This window comes from Narcine bancroftii, chromosome 13 (genome assembly GCF_036971445.1).
Source record: "Narcine bancroftii isolate sNarBan1 chromosome 13, sNarBan1.hap1, whole genome shotgun sequence".
NCBI classification, from domain to species: domain Eukaryota; kingdom Metazoa; phylum Chordata; class Chondrichthyes; order Torpediniformes; family Narcinidae; genus Narcine; species Narcine bancroftii.
In genome coordinates this window covers 22211217-22232685 of record NC_091481.1, presented here as the reverse complement: position 1 = coordinate 22232685, position 21469 = coordinate 22211217, and the positions used below count along the sequence as shown (strand labels likewise).

General features: G+C 39.2%; 1 protein-coding gene across 19 annotated transcripts in view; it reads left to right on the top strand.

Moving 5' to 3' along the window:
- tbc1d22a (TBC1 domain family, member 22a) overlaps positions 1-21469 on the top strand; it is a 227141-nt gene that overhangs the window by 51647 nt on the left and 154025 nt on the right. For all 19 annotated transcript variants that reach the window (XM_069909537.1, XM_069909539.1, XM_069909529.1 and 16 more), the window contains one exon: positions 1322-1436. In XM_069909537.1, the coding sequence (XP_069765638.1) occupies positions 1322-1436 (115 nt within the window). The remainder of the gene's footprint in view (positions 1-1321; positions 1437-21469) is intronic.

The window sequence follows — 21469 nt, the reverse complement described above, 5'->3', positions numbered from 1 at the left end:
ACAATACACCATCTCAAGCAACTGGAAAATTCACTTATCCAGCATCTACCAATTCCCCAAAGATACCAGGGTTTTACTGTAAATCAATTTAAAAATAGCACTCTTGTCTTTAAGTGGCTCAGAATTCCACCAAGATATTGGTGTCATAGTTCTGGTCTGAAGCCTTTATTTGAATTTAAAGCATGCAGTAACACAGAGCAGTAGAGTCTGACCTTTGTCCTTCCAGCTACTTTTTCAAGACTTTTCTACGTCAAGTCAAGGTGGCAACCAATTTTCAAAAGATACTTGATGTAAAAAAAAAACAGAGGTACTTCAGCTTCTCCATGTGAAGTTTTGGACCTATATGGACCCTTCCTGCAGCGTCAGAACTTCAATACTGTTTGGCTATCAGGAAGTCAAAAATTTTGATTGTTATGTTGAGACTCCCGTGTGCAAGATGCAAATCACATGTGATGTCAGTTTAGAATAAAAATGGGATGAAGAGGAACCTACTCTGCCTTTCTCTTCCTTGCTCCCAGTCTCACACTTTGACACTGAATTAAGTAATTTGCAAAACATGCTCTTTAAATTGTGTTGTAAATTGTGCAACTTGTTTCAGATGTGCTGTTCAGGAATGTGATGTTCACTATTTGTTGGCAGACCGTAGAATACATTCATCATTCTTTCAGGTGCCTTGCTGTTTAGTGTGGGCAATCGTGTCTCTCCATCCGTCACTATCTCTGACCCTCTAAATTGTAGTAGTTTCCTCCCCCGTGCTCTATCTTTTTAATACAGAAGGCCATAAATGAGAATCTCTCTATCAGTTCATTTGTTTCAGCAAGTTCCAGATCCATGTTGGGCATCCGTTGACTTTTGAAACTGCTGTGCGTGTACATTTTTGTCTATTATCATTGATATTTAAAAACCAAAACACATAGGAAATGTTTTAGGAATAGTATGAGTTTGGTGTATGCAAGATTTTAATGCAAGGCCTTTTTAAAAAAACATTTCTGACCACTATGACTTCATTGACTATTTTTGTGCAATATAAGACACCAAGATTAAATTGTTCTATGTTTAGAAGTTCTGATCCCATTTTAACATCTAAACAATGAGATGAAATGAGTCCCTGTTGCTGGACGTAACACATGAAATCATTTTGTGGCTTTATTTTTATGGAAATGAACGGACAGGTGGTGATTGAATAAAATTAACAAACTTTTAACATGAAGGTGTCCCAATGCAAATTAACATTTTTTTCATTGTGAAAATTAAAAAAAAATATAGCTATTGCAAGGGAAACTACTTTCTTTGTTTCAAGTTTATTCAAATTCTTTTTCAGATCTTTGAGCGCATCCTTTTCATATGGGCGATCCGGCATCCAGCCAGTGGCTATGTCCAAGGGATAAATGACCTTGTTACACCTTTCTTTGTAGTCTTCGTTTTTGAGTATATTGGTAAGTTTTCTTGGCCACCTTTTTATTTCTGCTGTGAGTACCTGACACCATGAACAATGTGCACCTGATCCTTAACTCTCTGGAAAATTGTGGCAAGATTTTTTTGATTAATGAATAGAAATAGTGCAGTTCTTTTGTCTGAACATGGACTATATCACATTTGCCATCCTCCTCTGACTTGGTATTAAATTAGAGATTTTGTTTCCTTCTGTAAAAATTGTAGATATTGGCAAAATCACATTTTCTATGCAAAACTTTGACAGGTGTCAAAAAGCAGCATTCTTTTTCTTGCATCTTGAATTTTATTTTTGTTATAAATAAAGAGGTAGAGAGTGAGTGTGAGATATAGTTCTTCCTGTTTTCAATTAACTTTATAACAGGATGGTAGGAGATCAAAACTAAATAATATTGTTAAAGCAGCTCCAGTAAAACCCTTGTTCACCGGAACTCGAGCAACTGGCAAAAAGAAAAATTGTGGCAAATAAATAGGTGAAAAGTATGCAAGTTTAAAATGGGCATGCCTCGCTGTTAGCTTGCCAATCACACAGCACAATGTCAAGCAACCAAAAAAAAATACTTATCCAGCATCCACCAATCCACATAGGTGTTGGGTGCTAGGGTTTTTACTGTATTTGGAAGCTCAGATTAAGTTTATCATCTTTCTTTATTAAGGCATTAATGATTTGTGTTCTTCAAGTTAACTGAAAAGGATGATGTGCCCTTGAGTTGTTTGAAAGACTATTTCTCGTTTACCGATTCACAGGATGTTGCTGCTTCCCTCTTGTTTTCTTTCATTTTTGGCATTGTGGGAGGTCTTAAATTGCTTGACAACTAATGATAGCTTTTGGCTAATTATCTATTCAGTAGGGAAGAAACTGACTCTGAGGACCCTCATAGTTCTCTGCTCCATTTTAATTTATGTGTAGAAATATTTCTAATGAACTTGCATTAATTGATTCTATCAGATCACATTTTAACCTGTTGAATTTTAATTAACTATGTCAAGCCACTTAAATTTCATGTTTCTTTCAAAGTAAAAGATTTTTTTCATTTTGAAAAGCATGCACTTTCCATCTAGAGTTTCTAATTCCGCACAGAGTGTAGATTGCATTAAAATTTATAGCACTAAATCAGGCTTCTCACCCTACAATGCTTAATGAACTGTATGTTTCATAGTATATGAAAGTAAATTTGGGTGAGCCTGTGTTGGGTGAGCCTGTGTGATGGTTCAGTTTTGATAATTGGGAATGTAAATATTTAGCCAAGAATTTCAGTGGAAAATACACCAATAGGGGAAAGTTCAACAGTGAATCAAACTTGCATCAAATGACCTTGAGGTATTATTAAAAACTTAAATTTTGCATTTAATTCTAAAGATAATGTGATAGAATCTGTACCAATGTGTATATGTACAGATAACGAGCCTGCAACTGACGTGGGCGTTTACCCCCTCCATAAATCTTCGTCCGTGAAGCCAAGCCAAAGAAAGAAAGTGCAGGATGACTGTGATTGGCTGAGAGTGTAGCCACACCTACTGGCAGGTCTTAAAGGATTGCTCCTAGCCAGACCAGGTCATTCTGGTCTGGTCAACCTACTTGTGATGTGCTCCATCCAGTCTTTTAGTTAATAAAAGCCTTGGTTTGGATCAACAAGTCTTTGGTTCTTTCGATGCACTCTACAGATGGTACTTATTAAATCCATTTAAATCTGAAAATAATCAGTTGATCTGGAAGAACATAACATGGGCTGGAAAGCTTTGCTTGCTTTTAAAAGAAATTGTGTATTCAAAAGGAGTAAAAAGAAATTCTGCAGACACTGAAAACACAAAGCTGGAGAAACTTAGCAGTCAAACAGTGTACTTTATATGGCGGAGACAAGGACACATAACTAACATTTAGGGCTTCTGCCCTAATGCAGACAGGTGCCTAAATAAAATGAAGGGGGAGGAGCACAAGCCTATAGGCAAATGGTAATAGATGGATAAGGGAGAGAAGGCACAATAGCAAACGGGGTGGGGGGGGGGGGGCGGCGGGATTGGCTTCAATGCACAATACCATTCCCCTCTTCTACAGAAGTATGGATGGGCATTCTCGTATCCTGTGTCATGGATAATTATTGGCAATGGCAAATCTAATCCAATGCTAAAATGTCTGTAGATATTTTTGGTTGCTGTGGAAATTGTTGATAGAAACATATTAATGAATTAGACCTTGAGCATCGGAAATAGGAACCAGAGAGGAGGGAACCTTTGCAAAAATTGCACCTATTTGGGTGTGTATTTAGTTGCCCGAGTTTTGCTGCATTGGAGTGATTGGAGAAAAACTGCTCCTCTCAAAAGTATTGTATGTCTAAGCCTGACTAAAGCAATTTCTGCATCCTGCAACTTGACTACTGAGGATCAGGTGACCTTGATTCTATAGTTTGCATGGCTTTCTCACTGACAAATGAAGATTCATGAGAACACCTTGAAAATTGAGGACAATGCCACGTATTTAAGCACCTTCTGGGTGATTAAATTCAGCATGGTCATCTATGTGCCAATGTAGCCTTTCCTCATTTGAGGAGAAGGGTATTTTAAGATCAGGTTTTCAGATCTTAAGGAGCATTGTATTTTTCAGCTCCAGTGACCAGTGCTGAAGTTTGGTACTGTCCGTGAGGAGTTTGCACGTCCTCCCTGTGACTGCTTGACAAACCAATTTCTTGTCATGTTCCAATACAATGGAAGAATACAATGATAGAAATAATGTTTTTTTTTAATGAAGGTTCCTTGATAATCAGCATTGATTCTGTGAGCCACTTTCTGTGAAGTGCTGTATATCTGACTTGTTAACATAACACAGAACCTGTAGTCTACAGAATCTTGTCCTCAGGATTAAAAAAAAAAAAAATTGGACCACTTACAACATCAGAACATAAGAAGTAGGACCAAGAGTAGACAATCTGACTTGCTGAGCCTGTACCACCATTTGGTAAGATCATGGCTGATCTGCCAGGGACTCATCTCCACCTACCTGCTTTTTCCTCCATTCCCCTATGTGACTTGTGCACAAACACTCCAATGTCCCTCTGCACAACAACATATTGCAAATCACATTTTAAATAATAATTTGATCTATTTTTTCTTTCTAAGTAGTTGGCCTTGTATGTACCAACATTGCATCCATCTGCCAGACATTTACTTACTCAACTTGTCTATATCTCTTTGCAGACTCGCCACCTTCTCTGCACTATTTGCTTTTCTGCTCAATTTAGAGTAGTTTAGTGTCAATAGCCAATACACCAGAAAAATACCATCAACACTTTCTCCACAAAGTCTTCAATTTACTGGGTAATGTCAGCATCTTCTCTCAAGCTGACATTTCCAACTTTGGGGTCCTAGTTGCAATCAATTAGCTGCATGGAGTTGATCACATCATTTACAAGCCTAATACTACACTCATGAAAGAGCTTCTGTAGTCCAAGAACTGTACTAAAGAGTGGACAGAGAAAAAGATTCAAAGATATGTTCCAAGCTACCTTGAAATACAGATGCCGTCACTGATTCGTGGACATCTCTGGCCCATCATCTTTTAACTTTTTTAAAGAACAAGGGAAAGGCTGGGAGGATATTTTCCCTTGCAGGTGGGACTGGGATTAAGGCATATTCTCAGAACTAGTGGGCATGCATTTCAGATCGGGAAGCATGGTTTTTTTTTCTCTAAATCTGAGAGCTTTGGAATAGCTTGCCAGAGAATGCAGTGGAACATGAATCAATGTTGAGACCAATTTTTAAAAATTAATAAAGTATGTTGCTTTTTGGGATTGCTGGTTTTAAACCAGCAAGCTGTTGGTTGCATTTGGTAAATGGGACTGAATGTGGACTGTTTATGGTTTGGTCAAGGTTGGTTGTATTCTAAGGCAAGACAAAACTAGAATTGCAAGCTTAAGTTTTTGACTTTTAGATGGGTTTATTAAATTGGGCATCTTCATTGATTTTTTTTGTTTTAGTGCAGTTTTGAGTCTAATTGGATTGTTTGCTAGTTTGGACAAGTAAACTTTTTGGAAGATTAATCTGAATATCCTTGTTTAAGATATAAATATTTAAGTTTGCCAGTTCAAATGAAGACCTAAATCAATGTTTTAAAGTCATGGAACTCTAGATTGCAATTTCACCCATGCTCATTAAATTAAAACAGGTGTAAAATGACAGTAATTTCACAAAAATCTTGTGGGAAAATGACTGAGCTAGAAAAAAAAAATTAGTCCCAAGTGTGCAATAACAGGAGAAGAAAATGGTACAGTTTAAAATTCTTTGTGTTCTAATTAAGTGCTTTAGCTCAAAAAAGTCATTATAAAATGGCATATATTCTTCAAGAAGAAAATTTCAATGATCATTGAATCACAGCTACATTTTAGAATATAAATGCACAAATTCCCATTTCTCAATTGCAAACATGAGAATTGAATTTTCAAGGTCTTGTTTGTTTAAATTATAAATATTGGCAAGGTATTATAGTAGTAGGTAAACAACAGGGATAGTGGTAATTCTTGTGTTTGAAGTTTACTGTTGCATAAATTCAATGCATATGAAGGTGGTACAGGCCATCAAGTTTGCCTCACCATTATCATGAGCTGATCAATTTTCGCACTCAGAGCCACTGCTCTGCTTTCTCCATATAACTTCTGATATCCTGGTTAATCAAGAACCTGTCAATCTTTACTTTATTCCCTGGAGCATAGAAGAACGAGGGGAGATTTCATAGATTCAAATTGAGGGGGATAGATAGAGTAAATGTAGATGGGCTTTTTCCACTGAGAGTAGGTGAGATACAAACCAGAGAATATGGGTTAGGAGTGAAAAGGGAAAAGTTTAGGGAAACATGAGGGGAAAATTGTTAACACAGAGTGGTGCGAGTGTGGAAAGGGCTGCCAGCTGAGGTGATGAATGCAGGCTCAATTTTAACACTTCAGAATTTGGACAGGCATGTGGATGGAAGAGGTATGGAGGGCTATGGCCAGTGAGATGAGGCAAAGAAAATGGTTTGGGACAGACAAGAAGGGCTGAAGGGGTCTGTTTCTGTGCTGTAGTGTTCTATGGTTCTCATTTCTACCTGAAATACACCCAATGATTTGGGACATATTTGACCTGTTCTTTACTTTTTGATTGACAATCCAAATGTCAAGAAAATTGGCAAGAGGATTGCTATTTTTGCCTTGATCTACGTGTTAAGTCATGAGAAGGGGGGGGGGGGGGAAAGATGAACTATCAACAATGGGTCAATTCAATCTTGACCAGAAAATCTGTTATTTCTGAGAATGACTGACTTGTAATAATTTTCTGAAATGCTATGATGAAATACATTTTCATCTGATCTGCCTTGAGCACTCGGCAGTTGTACAATTTGACATTTTTCATGTTGAACTATACTTTTTACAGTTAACACAATGTCGTAGTTGAGAAGAATTAGGAAGATGAGTTTGAATTTCATTAAAATAAAAATCAAAACCAAGTAATTCATTAAAGGTTGAATACATTTGTTACACTTCAAATTAAGTGGAGTATATTTTCAAATGCACCACAAATCATGGGTCAGACAACGTCTGAATGATATGAAAAAATTAAAATGTGAAGAATGATTTCAGCCTTCCCTCTTGGCCCACCTTCTTGAGGATTTATCCTTTTCCTCCATTTATCCGTGATCTTTTACTGGTTTTGTAAAACCCTGGGTTAGTTGGTTATTATAACATATTAACGTCATTTGATCTTTTAACGGCCTTTCTGCTGCTTACCTACAGCAAATGTTATGGATGCAAAGAAATTTCCTTTAGCACAATGTGAGAAAACTGAGGACCGTTTCTTTGGTTAATACCATTAATTCTTTTGCTGATTTTATTTGCTTTTCCTTACACCCCTAGTTTGGGCTGAACATCTGGCCAGTGGTTAATGATTGGATGCTCGCATCATAGTAAGTTATCCTTGGATTAAGAGAACATTTAAGAAAAAAAATCTTAAGTTGAGGTTGGCTCTTGGAGGAACTCAGTTGGTCAGGCACCATCCATGGAGGGAAATGGGTAGTTGGGGAAAGGAAATTTGAAATAACCCCTACCCCCTGTTGGTTTCTTTCTCATTTGAGCAGGCTCTCTGGCACACTTTCAAAACCTTACCCATCCCACCCCCCTATTTACCCATTCCCTTTCCCACCTTCACCAACAAATCCCTCGTACCATATCTCATCCCTCATTATCCTTCTCTTATTTGGTTCCACCAATCTCCTTCCTTTAGCTCTTCCCCTTTCACCCTTCCTTCCCATCCCATCCCTACATCACCTGACTTTCCCACCTTTTGTCTGCTTGGTGACACCTTTCTGTTTCCTAACTTTCTCCCCCAACCCCATCCCTTTCACTCTCCCACCTGGCTCTATTTACTTATTAAGTTTTCAGCAATTCTGCTCATTAAACAACTGCATTATAAAGCGAGCTTCTCAAATGGTCAGATGCTGGCCAACTTCCTGGTTATTTCCAAATTTTAAATTAGATTTGGACATTTAGCATGGTTACAGACCTTTCTGGCCCCATGAGCCTGTGTTGCCTTTAAATACCCCAATTAACCGACAGTCCCTGTCCATTTTGAAGGGTGGGAGGAAACAAGAGTGTCTGTAGAAATCCCTCGCAGTCACTGGGAGAATGTATAAATTCCTTGGAGAGCATGCTAGATTTGAACCCTAGTTTGGCTTGCTTACACTTGCTGCACCGTCTTGAGTCTGAGTCTTGTAAAATTGTTGTAACTGTGCCGAAAATGTTTGGGCTGCACGCATAGCTGAGGAATGTAGCTCCCACTTTGAGTTTACTCAGAGAATTAATGACAGACACAGAGTTTCACCAAACCACACCTCAACTCTCTTTACTTCTTTTCCTTTTTTTCTCCAAAAAATGGAGTGAGCTATTTATAGAAATTTACACGTTTGACTTCAAGGCACGAGATGGTCTCGTAACCATTCAGTTGATTGCTGGCTCCATTGGTCACACTCACACCTGGCAACTGTGGGTTGCTCTGATTAAGGCGTCCCAGCAATTGTATTTAATTTCCAACATTGTCAGTAACTTATCTATTGTAGCTGTGCAAGTAAGATTCTAGTAACACTGATTTATAGCTGGTACCTTTTATTGCCAAGTATGGCTGGATCATGGTTAGAAATTTCCTTCCAATCCCATTGGCTGAAACATTGGTTCAGGTTGGTTTATTTCACACATGGGAGTAAAGGTACTTGACTTTACTTGTGCATTATGTATTGAGTACTTGGCTGCAGTTTCTTTGGATTGTTTCCAAAGCAAATACAAAATTCAGAATTCAATTAATGAATTCTGTTATGGTCCTAAATTGACGTTCAAAAATTGGAATCCACTTGATTCCTTCCATTGAGGTCGCACACAAATTGGAGGATCAACACTTCATATTCTCTCTTGACAAACAACATCAATATCGATTTATTCACTTTCAGTGAACCCAGCTGTCCCAGATCTCTTTCCCTACCCCTCCGTCTCCCTTTCTCCTGTTTCCTACCATTTAATCAGCGGTATCCTTTGCCCTAGCCCTTTCCCCCATTACTTCTTGGCATTTTTCTACCCTCACACTTATTACCTTTTGCCTAGTGGCCTCTGATCTGTTTTCTTATTTTCCCTTCCTACACTATCTATTCAGGTGTCTGCCTGGTTTTTAACATACCCGATGAAGGGTCTGAAATGTTGTTATGCGCAGAGTGCTGGAGAAACTTGGCAGGTCATGCAGTATCTACAAGAAGTAAATGGTAACCAACAGTTTTGGGCCTGTCCTTTGTCAAGATATGAGCAAAAAGTAGGCAGGGTCTGGAATTAAAAAGGTGGAAGTTAGGGCAGGGGAAGGGGCACAGGCTGACAGGCCTGGTGGGAAGGGAGAACAGGAAAAAGGTGGGAAGTGCTGTCAGAGGGGGTAGCTCTGAATGGAGGGGGAAGAGGATGTGGAGCTGGAAGTAAGGAGAAAGGAACGGGGGAAAAAAAGAGACTGGGGGAGGGGTGGGGGAGAGAGGGGGTTTAATGGAAATTGATGAATGCTGTCTGGTTGAAGAGTGCCCAGATGGAAGAATTGATGTTTTTCCAATTTGCGGGTCGCCTCAGTTTGGCAGTGCTTGTCAGTGTGGCAATGGTGACGCTGTCTGCCTTTCACTTCCAATGGGCATTGCGTGCTCTGCTGAGTTTCTCCAGAACATTTTGTATTGCACTCAAGCCCAGCAGCTACAGATTTTCTTGTTTATCTGGAGTTTATAAAAATAACAAGCCATACACTTCTGAGTTTGCAAGCTAAGAATCCAAGTTGAAGTGAATTAGTCTAATGCTTGGTCTGATGAGGAAAATGAGTGTTTATTTCACTACCTGGACTTGAGAGTCCACAAGTCTGAGAATTCCTCTGAATCTTTCAGAATCACTGAAAATATGAACAAGTTTCTTTCCCTGTGTAGTTGCAACAGAGAAATTGGAGTGCTTGATGGTGAGAGAACAGAGTTAACATCAGTTAGATACTCATTAACCCAACTTGTTGGGGTGATTATTTTTTTGCCATTTTAATTGTAAATGAATTAACACTAATGGGCTAATTCTTTCAGATGCCATCTTCTAATTATCAGGAGTTGATTTCACATAACGATATAACAATATTTTGTCAATCTAAATTTGGGGTTCTTTAGTTTAGACCGAAACTTCCATTTCAATTAATCTTGTGTGCATCAGCGTATTAATTATGCCAGACTTCTGTGCATGAGACTTAATAGTTTTCAATCCCAAAAGAATCACCAACCTAGAAGCTGCACACAATGTTGCTGACACTTGTTTCAAATTGCACACCTTTTGTATGTGTCATCTCTATACCAACTGTAATTGGACGCACTGATAATTCCACAGCAAAAATTCCAGAAGATTTGTACTTTTTAAGTGCAATCACCTCTGTTACAGACATGGTGAGGTGAGGATCATTAATTATTGCTCAAAGAGTAGCGTAGGGGAAAGTTGGAGAAATAATGCATGCCAAATTTACAGCAGGCAGTTCCCATTGGAGTACATTTTCCCCGCTAACCCTGTTAATTGCAATTCGCTTTCAACTTAATAATTCTCATAGTTTGACACCTCAGGAAGTACTTGGCTGATATTCAGCAATTTGTTGTTGTGCAATATCACAACTGCCCATTTTCCTCTGCCTTGTGGGTTTCCTGGGCATTGGATCCAGAACTGGTTCTGGATGATAGGCCTCCAGTGTTTTTTTTTTAAGATGGAGAGAATTCTGTAGACAAGCTTTCTCACAGCATTTAAAATGTGACCAGATTCCTGGTCTGTCAAATCAGTTCTTGATTTATAATTCACCTATGAAGCTCCAGGAAGAGTTCTAATTATCCATTTGAGAAGGAGAAGACCCATGGTATGGTGACCATAGCAGCACATCAGTGAGGGCTCTGTGGCTGAAGAACACACAGGTGGCTGGCAATTAGCGACTCGGTGATGATCAACGAGGGCTATGAACTGCTGGAGACGCGCTTAAGACTGGCTGAAAGGGGTACCAGGTATTGGACCCAGGAGGCGAGAAGGTGCCGAGGGCGCTGGAGGGCTCCTAATCATGTCGGAGGTTTACATGTTGAGGCAGCAAATTCATGGATGTGCTATGGTTGGTTGTGGGGGGGTTGTAGGGGTGAGACTCTAGCTTTTCTTTCTCTGACTGTAAGATGTGCCCGGCAATTTCTGGTGATGGCGAATCTGTCTGCCATAATTTTGTGTAATATTACTCTATTTATAATGCATGACAATAAAGAATCTTGAGATTTATTGCTTTAACTGTATTTGTGTGTTTTGAATGGCTATGAAACAAGACAACTATCTGGTCTATTCTTAAATTTGTTTTTTTTTAAATTCATAAATCTACAACTATTGCAATTGTTGAATTTTCTTCCGAATTTAAAGATTAAAAAAAGCTTGAGCCTCTTGTCGGCAAATGTGTCTTTTCCATTGTCTATGATGAAAATCTCTTGCACAAGTTGAAATAGAGAGTGAAGTTGGATTCAGGAACAGAAGGAAAAATTAATCACTTCATATTAATTTGGCAATCCTATTTGAGAGATGATTCAAACCAATACTCCTTTGAACCAAAGGTAGCAATGCTTAGCATTAAAACTCCTGCTGATGGATGTATGTAATCAGATGAGTTAATTTTAAGCATAACATGTTGGTCTTCCCAATAAGAAATTCCCTGATGCCTACATCTGCGCCTGGGTGTACAGAGATGCAGCTCCATGGGGACCATATTAAGGAACTGGAGCTGTGGCTTAATGACCTCCTGCTCATGAGGGAGAGTGAAGAGATGATAGACAGGAACTGCAGGGAGTTGGTAGAGCTCACCTCTGTAGCTGCCCCCCTCAGGAACCGCTTTGTCGTCCTGGGAAATATTGTTGAGGATAACCTGACAGAGGACAACCATGGTGTCCAGGTCTCCAGCAATGAGTCTGGGACTGTGTCACAGAAAGTGAAGAAGCATCCAATTGTGATCGGCGATTCTCTAGTGAGACGGAGAGAAAGAGATTCAGTGGGCCTGATAAAGACACCTGGATGGTATGTTACCTCTCAGGTGCCAGGGTTTGGGATGTCTCTGATCTCATCGAAAACATTCTGAGGAGAGATGAACAGCCAGAAGACTTCATACACGTTGGTACCAGTGACGTAGGAGAGCTAAGTATGGATGTTCTGAAGGGAGAATACAAAGAATTAGGAAGGAAGCTGAGAAGCTAGTCCTCCAAGGTTGTAATCTCAGGATTACTGCCATGCCTCATGCTAGAGAGGGCAAAAATAGCAAAATCAGGCAGACTAAGAAACTGGAGCAGAGTTTTAGATCACAGAGATCTCTTTTGGGGAAGTTATGACCTGTACAAAAAGGATGGCATAAACCTGAATCTAAAAGGTCCAATATCCTGGCAAACAGGTTTAATATGGCTGTTTAGGAAGATTAAAAAAAAAAATTGCTGGGGGATGGGAATCAGAATGTCACAGCTGATGAAGGGAGGAATAAAAATAAACCAAGGATGACAAGTAGGTAATGGGACAAAATTGCAAATGGAGGGATTGCAGACACAGTACATCAAAAACTGGTCGAAAGGCATGATACTTGAATGGATGCAGAATTAGAAACAAGGTTGTTGATCTTGCATTACAGTTACAGATTGGAGGGTACAATGCTGTGGTCATGACTGACTTGTGGCTAAAGGATGGGTGTCATTGGAAGCTGAACATCCAAGGATACAAGGTGTATTGGAGGAATAAGCAGGTAGAGGGGGCGGAGTGGATCTGTGGTAAACAACAATATCAAATCATTGGAAGGAAGTGACATAGGATCAGAAGAGGTAGAATCCTTATGGGTTAAGGAATGATAAAGGTAAAAGGACTCATGGCAGTTGTATACTGTACAGGCCTCCAAATAGCAGTCAGGATGTGCAATATAAAGTGCAACAGGAAATTTAAAAAAAAAGGCATGTCAGAGGACAACATTATAATTATCATGAGGTTTTTAAAATGAAAGTAGATTGGCAAAGTCAGGTTGGTGCAGGATCCCAGGAGTTTGTGGAATGCCTACATGATGGCTTTTTGGAGCTGCTTGTTGATGGGCCCGCCAAGGGATTGGGTGCTGTCAAATGAACCAGAGGTGATTAGAGAGCTTAAGGTTAAGGGGCCCTTTGGAGTCAGTGATCCCAATGTGATTGAATTCACTGAAATTTGAAAAGGAAAGACTAAAGTCCAATGTGTCGATATTTCAGTGGAGTAAATGAAGTTACAGTCACATGACTGAGGAACTGGGCAAAGTCTGTTGGAAAAGCACACTATTAGGAAAGAAAGCAGATTTGCAATGAATGGAATTTTTGCTATTAGCAAGGAAAGTGCAGGATAGGCCGAAACCAAAAGGAAAGAAAGTTGTAAATGGAAAAATGAGATAATTATGGCTGACGAGGAAAGTTAAAGTCAAATTAAAAGCAAAAGAGGGGATTAAAGGAAGCAAAAGTTAGTGGGAAGATAGAGGGCTGGGAAACTTTAAAAAAATTTAGAGAAGGCCACTAAAAAGGTGATTAGGAAGGAAAAGAGAAATTGTGAAAGGAGGTTAGCAAAAAATATCAGAGGATTCTAATTAAAGAAGAGACCAGAGTAGACATAGGACTGTTATAAAATTATACTGGAGAGATTGTAATGGGAGGCAAGGAGATGGCAGAGAAACTGAATGAATATTTTGGATCTGTCTTTATGGTAGAAGACACGAGTAGCTTACTGGACTCTCAAGGGTCTTTAGGAGGAGAAGTGAGTGCTGTTGAGATCATGAGAGTGAAGGTACCTGGGAAGCTAAATGGTCTACTCTAAGGGTAGATAAGTCTCCTGGACCAGATGGAATGCATCCTCAGGTCCTGAAGAACGTTGCTGCAGAGATCATGAAGGCAATGATCTTTCAGGAATCAAACGATTCTGACATGATTCCAGAGGAATGCAGAATTGTGAATGCCACTCTGCTGTTAAAAAAGGAAGAAGGCAGCAGAAAGGAAACTATAGACATATTAGTCTGACGTCAGTGGTTGGGAAGACGTTGGAATCAATTGTCGAAGATGAGGTTACCACGGAGTATCAAGAGGAGCATTGTAAGATGTATCCAAATCAGTGTGGTTTCCTTCAAGAAAAATCATGCCTGACAAACCTACAATTTTTTGAGGAGATGACCAACAGAATGGACGAGGTGAAACAGTGGATGTTGTATACTTGGATTTTCAAAAGGCCTTCAACAAGGTGCCACATAAGGCTGCCTAACAAGATGAGAGCTCATGGAATTTCAGGAAGGATACCAGCATGGGCAGAGCATTAGTTAATAGGCAGGAAACAGTGGAAAGAAAGGGATCTTGTTTGGATTGGTTGCAGGTTCCTAGTGATATTCCGCAGGGGTCGGTGCTGGCACTGTTTCTTTGCGTGGTACGTAAATGATTTGGTTAATAGAATAGATAGCTTTGTGGCTATCTATTTGATGCCAAAATAAGTGGCAGAGCTGGGGGGGCTGAGCACACGGAAAGGCTGCAGAGAGACTTGGATAGATGAGGAGAATGGGCAAAGAGATAGCAGAGAAGTGTCAGGGAAGTGTACAAAAAATAGACAGGCAGTCTATTATTTAAGTGGGAGAAAATTCAAAGTTCGGAGGTGCAAAGGGACTTGGGAGTCGTCCAGCTTGAGTCAGCAGTGAAGAATGTTGACCTTCATTTCTAGAGGAATAGCATATAAAAGCAGGGATGTAATGAGACTATTGGGTACTAGTGAGACTTCTCTTGGAGTACCGTGTACAGTTTTGGGTACCTTATTTGAGAAAGCATGTGCTAGTGTTGGAGAGGGTTCAGAGAAGATTTACTAGAATGATTCCTGGAATGAAAGGGTTAGCATATGAGGAACATTTGTTAGGTCTTGGAGTGTACTTGAGTACTGAAGTATGAGTGAGGACTTCGGAGACATTTCCAATGCTGAAAGGCCTGGACAGAGAAGATGTCGGAGAGGCCGGGACAAGAGGATACAAGGGACTCCATTTAAAACAGAAAGGTATGAAGTTCCACAGTGAAAGTGAGGTTGTTGGGTGTATTTTAGACAGAAATTGACAGGCATTTTATTAGTCGGGGCATCAAGGGTAACGGGAAGAAGGCCAGGGAGTGGGGCTGAGTGACAAGGATCAGTTCATGATTAAATGGCAGAGCAGACCCAATGGGCTGATTGGCCGACTTCTGCTCTTGTATCTTGTGATCAACGTGAACTCAGTAAGCAGCACCTTATTTTTCTTAGCAGCGTTCTGTGCTCCATATTGAATTTTACAATTGCTGTAACATATGTTCTCTGCTGTAAGTTAATGTGAAACAAAAACCAATTGTGAGAAAAGGACAGGCAGCTCATTGGTGAGAGAAACGCAACTGGAGTTTCTTGTCAACTCTGCTTGATTGAACCGGAGAAGTGAGAACACTGTTTTTAAATTTGTAGAGCGGTTGTAAGTTAATGCCAGTGAAAGAGTCGAGTTGATTTTGGAGCAGGCTCTTGGAACAAAGAAACAGAAGCTGATGTTGGAAATGTGTGATGTAGAACAAAACTGTAGGTGGAAATCTGAAAGAAACGAGTATGTTGAAAGTGGTTGATAAATCAGACAGCAGTGTTCAGGCTTCCAGTGGGTGTGCTGTGTCCAAAAAGGCTGGTTATCTGAAATTGCTGAATTGATTATTGCATCCTGAGAGCTGCAACATGTTCATGGACAAGATGGCCTACTGCTCCTTTGTCTTGGGTTGGTCATAATTAGAGCAGTGTACAATGTTAAAGACAGAGTGGAAATGGAAAGTGGCTGTAAAGACCAGGATCTTTGCTGACAAAAAGTGCAAAATTGCAATGGTGTTTGATGGGAACTGTAGATTAGGAATGGCTGTTGTGAAACTCTAATCCTTATCCGATACATCTGAGTCCTTTAAAGGCTAGGGGGTTAGAGATCAGGGCAAGTATGTTCCTGAGATGTTGAAAGAAAAGGATGGCAAGGTTGGAAACCTTGGATCACCAGTGCTATTGTAAATGTGATTAAAAGGGGGGAAAAAAAACGCGCAAGGTTTGGGAAGATGAAAGGAGACAAACCCACTGCGGGAATCAAAAAAGCAAAGAGAATTCTGCCTCTTCCTCCTGTATCCTCCTCCACCCCCAAATGCTCCAAAATGTTATTCACCAGCCCAAAAAAGCTTGTTTCGTAATTTGATTGAATCGTAAATAAAACACTGTACAGAGTTGCAGAAAGAGATCTGTTAGTGCGGATAAAGGCAACATTCGTCTACTGGTGTGTAGGGTATTCAGGAATCTGATGGGGAAAATGTCCTTAAACCTGGTGGTGTCTCATCTCAAACTCGAGTCTTTTTGCTGATGGGAGGAAGGTGAAGAGTATGGCCAGGGTGGGAAAAGTCTTTTAATCTGTTGGCTGCTGTTCCAAAGCAGTGGGAAATATGCATGGAGTTGATGGATGGAGGAGAAGAGAATGGCTTGTGTGATGGCCTGAGATGCTTTTTCGGCAGTTTCATGCAGTCTTGGGTGGAGCAATTCCCATACCACACACTGCACCTTGGCAGGATACTTTCAATGACCCATCTGAAGAAGCTGTTAAGGAATACAGATGATGCTTCGGCTTTTGAGGAAGCCTGGGTGCTGCTATAGGTCGCATTTTGTCATCGCTGAATCTATTTGCCATGTGCAACTTGAAACAGTTGAAGATCTCCACCTCTGGGGATTTTTTCCTCCCTTTCCTCATCTGTGTTGCCAAGAACCTAGTTGTCTCTGTCCAAGCATCCTGCAATATTTTTCTGATTTAACATTATTCTGAGTAGTCTGTTAATTTTATCATGGCTGATATTTTTTTTGCATTACAAAATGTTAAGCTTTGTTTCTTTGCTCTTTCAAATGAAAATATATGTAAATAAGTAAACCACTTTTAGATTTATAACTGTACTGAGGATTTAAATGGCACTTCTTAGCTAATAAAATTCACATCTGAGAAACCAACAATGGTGCTTCATATATATTTGTTTTACTGCAGATAACATTGCTATCGTTGGATTTGCATCTTTTAAAATAATTTTTTTTTCTGCTGAATATTGAGATAACTGTAATTTTTTGCTTTTATTTCTTGTATTATCGAGCAAGTAATAAAATTAGTTCTCAGTACAGATGATTCATACTTTCTCCAGATAGTCTGATATGAGCACCCTCTGGTGGCAGTATTGATAAAGACAGCACCAAAAATCAGTAATGTGGCAGTAAACACAAAACGCCGGAGAAGCTCAGCAGGTCAAACAGTGTCCTTCAGGTAGCCATTTTGGGTTTGAGCCCTTCTTCAAAGTATGATAAAATGCCAGCAGGCATCCAATATCCAATCAGAAGTGGGGGAGGGGGGTGGGGGGAGGAAGGTGGCAAAGGCAGGAGATGATAGGTGGAGATAGGAGGGAGAGGACAGCAGCAGCGAGGGGGAGGAGGGATGGGTGGAAAAACTTGGCAGAGGGAAAGGGAAAGAAAAGGCAAGCAGGTTTAATGGAAAGCAGTAAGGTGGCGGTCTGGGTGGAATAGCACATGATGTCATGGACGGACATGAGTGCGGGAGTGTGACTTGGAATTGAAATGGTAGGATACATACGGTGAGGAGGTGCTGAGCGAGGCGATATCCCAATCTGCGACTGATCTCTCCAATGCAGAGAATGCCACAAAGGGTGTTTCATGGACAGACATATGAACGCAGGAGTGTGACTCAGAACTGGATAGAGCTTCCACCCTAGTGTCCACAGATTTTTGTGATTTACTTTAGTAACATGGAAAGTCATTTCATTTGGTTTTGATTTTTCTTGATGGCAATTCGAATACATTTTTAATTTATTTTTAAAGCATTAGATGATCTTAGTTTAGAAAAAAAATAATCAAGGAATGCTGCTGTAATATTTTTGATAGTTGCAATGTGATGCTTGTTAATAAATTTCACAGTGTTATCAACATGGTGTCCTCAGATGGAAGAACATTGTTTTGCAAGGTGAAACTGGCTTTCATAGGAGTTATTTGAAACCAGGATCAATTGCAGTCATTCACAATGAGTGGTTGATAAACACGGTTTCATTTCTTCAATGTCTTTTTTTTTTGCTGAAACATGCAGTAAATATGACACATGAAAAACAATTAGAGATGATCTTAAGGTAACTAAATGCATGGAAACTTGAGAAAAGGAATCTTATTTCACTTTGCTACCCAGAGCTTTGTGATTTTTCTTTTGTTCATTTGGAACCCATTGCTCACCAGGTCTGCAATGCTTGCTATGTATGTGAAATGATCACCATCCTTGTTTTCTTGCATTGGACAAAATACTAAAATTATTTTACTGATGCATTTACTATATGTACTTTTGTAAAAGTGGAATATTCTCGACCATTTCTTAATATTAAATTTATGGGGTCAATTATTGCATGGATACCCGTTTTGAGGGGCTGAAATTCGCATGAGAATCCAAAATATCATATCAGTAGCAGAAGTCTAACTGGTCTCGATAATGACTCAGTAATAGGGTCATATAATGTTAATGACTTGCAGTGTAGCTGTGTGCTCGCCCATGACCGTTTACATCTGCGAATGGCAAGTAGACCAAGTGTTGTGTTCAGGCTTTTGTAGTTATGGAATTAAGTACCCATTCAGGGATACAATAATGATAGTGAAGTAAATTCATGTGGCCCAGCTGATGGAAGAAATGGTGGTGTGGTCTACATTGTGATAATCACACAAATTATACAACGAGTAATTTTAGTGCTTGGTTGATAATGAAGTTGAATCTGTTACCTAACGTTTGTATGAATTGTAGGTCAAAACACAAAACATGGAAAAAATTAATTTCCTCATCATCACATACAACTGTTGATCTGTGACGAACTCAGGCCGCCATGAGATGGATGGAAGGTTCCAGGATTTTTTTGGCCAAAAATAGGGGGTCGACTTTCACCCAAGATCGACTTTTATATGGTACCCAAATGGTACATTTGTGATTCCTTTGTGGTAACATCAATAGAACCTAGTTCGGTCTCTAATATTCACATCTGCCCATGTGGGTTCTTTATGAAGATTTAAGTTGCTAAGATTTCCAACTTTTATGAATGTTTACGAATTGAATTTTTTTTTTGCTGGGTTACATTAATCTTTTGACCTTTTTTTGAAATCAAATTCAGGAACATGAAAAGCCACCAAGGCAATTGTATTAAAGCTATTCAGAATACATGACTATTGACTGAGACTGTGGCATATTTGTTGATTTAAAAAAAAAATTATTGTGTTATAGCAAAGCTGTTCAGTAGTTGTAGATGAGGTTAGCGTGATAATGTTTCTAATTATGGTATTTGGGCTTTACTAATGAGATGTGAGTTAATTAGTGACAGCATTTGTCAATTAAGTAGCATTCACCCAAGGGAAAATGATTTCCAAGTACTGATAAGCAACATGAAAATTAATCTTAGACTTTTTGCAAAGAAACTAAATCACAATTATGGGTCACATGGTTTCACTTAGCAATGCAAAAGAAATAAATGTCCATTTAATTCATCAGAATATTTGATGGAATGCCTTTATTTATTTTGTGGTATTTAGTTTCATGCTTAAATTTATTTTGGACCATTACCAACTAATCCTGAAATGGTTCGTATTGTCGGGGTTTCCATGGATTAAACCCGATTGCATTTCTGACTAAGTCGTGGTTTATTTTCTTGAAGGAAACAAAGTAATACAGGTAAAATAAATCATTTCACAATCGTGATTATTTGGATATATTTGTAAATTATACTTGGAATGATTAGTTTTTATCTTCTCCGTTTTGGTTCAATGTACTCCTTTTGATCCAACATGTAGTTTTAATGGAAATGTAGCCACCGCCAGTGGGCTGATATCACCTCCAACCGTGCATCTTGGCGTCTCACAGTTCGGCGGGCAGCAACCTCCTTTGAAGAAGACCGCAGAGCCCACCTCACTGACAAAAGGCAAAGGAGGAAAAACCCAACACCCAACCCCAACCCACCAATTTTCCCTTGCAACCGCTGCCTGCCTGTCCCTCATCGGACTTGTCAGTCACCAACGAGCCTGCAGCAGACGTGGACATTACCCCTCCATAAATCTTCGTCCGCGAAGCCAAGCCAAAGAAAGAAAGAAAACCCTGAATTTCTGAAACTCTCCAAAGCATTCAGAAATCATTGGATCAATTATAATGTAATAATTATTAAATAATTTAATTTTTAAAGAATTATTAAATAATTTAATTCAATTAGTTAAAATAAATGTAAATTGATAGCCATAAGTGCCTGTTATGCTTCTTTCAAATGAATGGGCTCCAACCTTGGTCTGTGGGCAAGTTTTCCCAACATAATCACTGAGGTTTGGTATCTACACTTGAAACATGTCTGATATTAAAGCAGAGAGACAGGAGAATCTGAATGTTGACCTTTCAGCAAGTTCAAGGCTGGTGTATTTACACAGAAATCCCAAACTCCCTGGTAATACCCAGATAAATTCTGATATTTCTTTACAGTTCATTGATATATTGATTTTATATACTCTTCTGCATAGATTGTACCTTGATGTGAAAACAAGATGACAAAGCAGTAAAATTTTGATTAACATTTTGTGAGTTTGAAATTTTTGTGACTTTGAACAAAAGATCTTTGGAATTTCAGTGACCATCCTTGTAAACAGTTTGTAAACTTTTAATTGTTGATAATATAAAGATTTGCATATTGGCACACTTTAGAGTCTCACTCATCGGGTGAATGCTGTTGTATGAAGAAGTCATAGAATCCCTCACCTTATCAAGTTATTATCATAATCCAATTGATCATTCAGTACCATGTAAAATTTTGGCAACTTCAGTGCCATCGACTGATGGTCTCCATCAGTCGATTGAAAGCATGCAAGCTTGTTCAGCCTACTGTACTTGGCATACTCTCTTAAATTACTACAGAAGTTCCTCGTCTTTCGAAGGGGTTATGTTCTGATAAACTCATTGTAAGTGGGAAAAACTGTGTTGATAATACCACACCTACCGAGCATCATGGCCTAGCTTACCTTGAACGTGCCCAGAACACTTACTGTAGCCTACAGATGGACAAAATCATCTAACACAAAGCCTGTTTTATAATAGTTTTGAATATCTCGTGTAATTTATTGAATACTGAAAGAAATTTTGTGGAGCTTAGGCTAGCCCACTTTAGTTGTGCTCAGACCACTAACCACAGCCTACAGCTAAGCAAATGTATCTAAAAGTCTATTTTATAAATGTTGAATACTTTTTATTCCACACAAAAACAATTTTTAATCATAAAATATAGCGCCAGCCAAAGCATCCATCAGTTGTTGCGCAATAACCAATACCGACAGTCACACCAACACTACCGTGCAATGAATTGTGAAATTACAGCACCAAGTGACCGTGTACACGTATTTTCATTAGAATG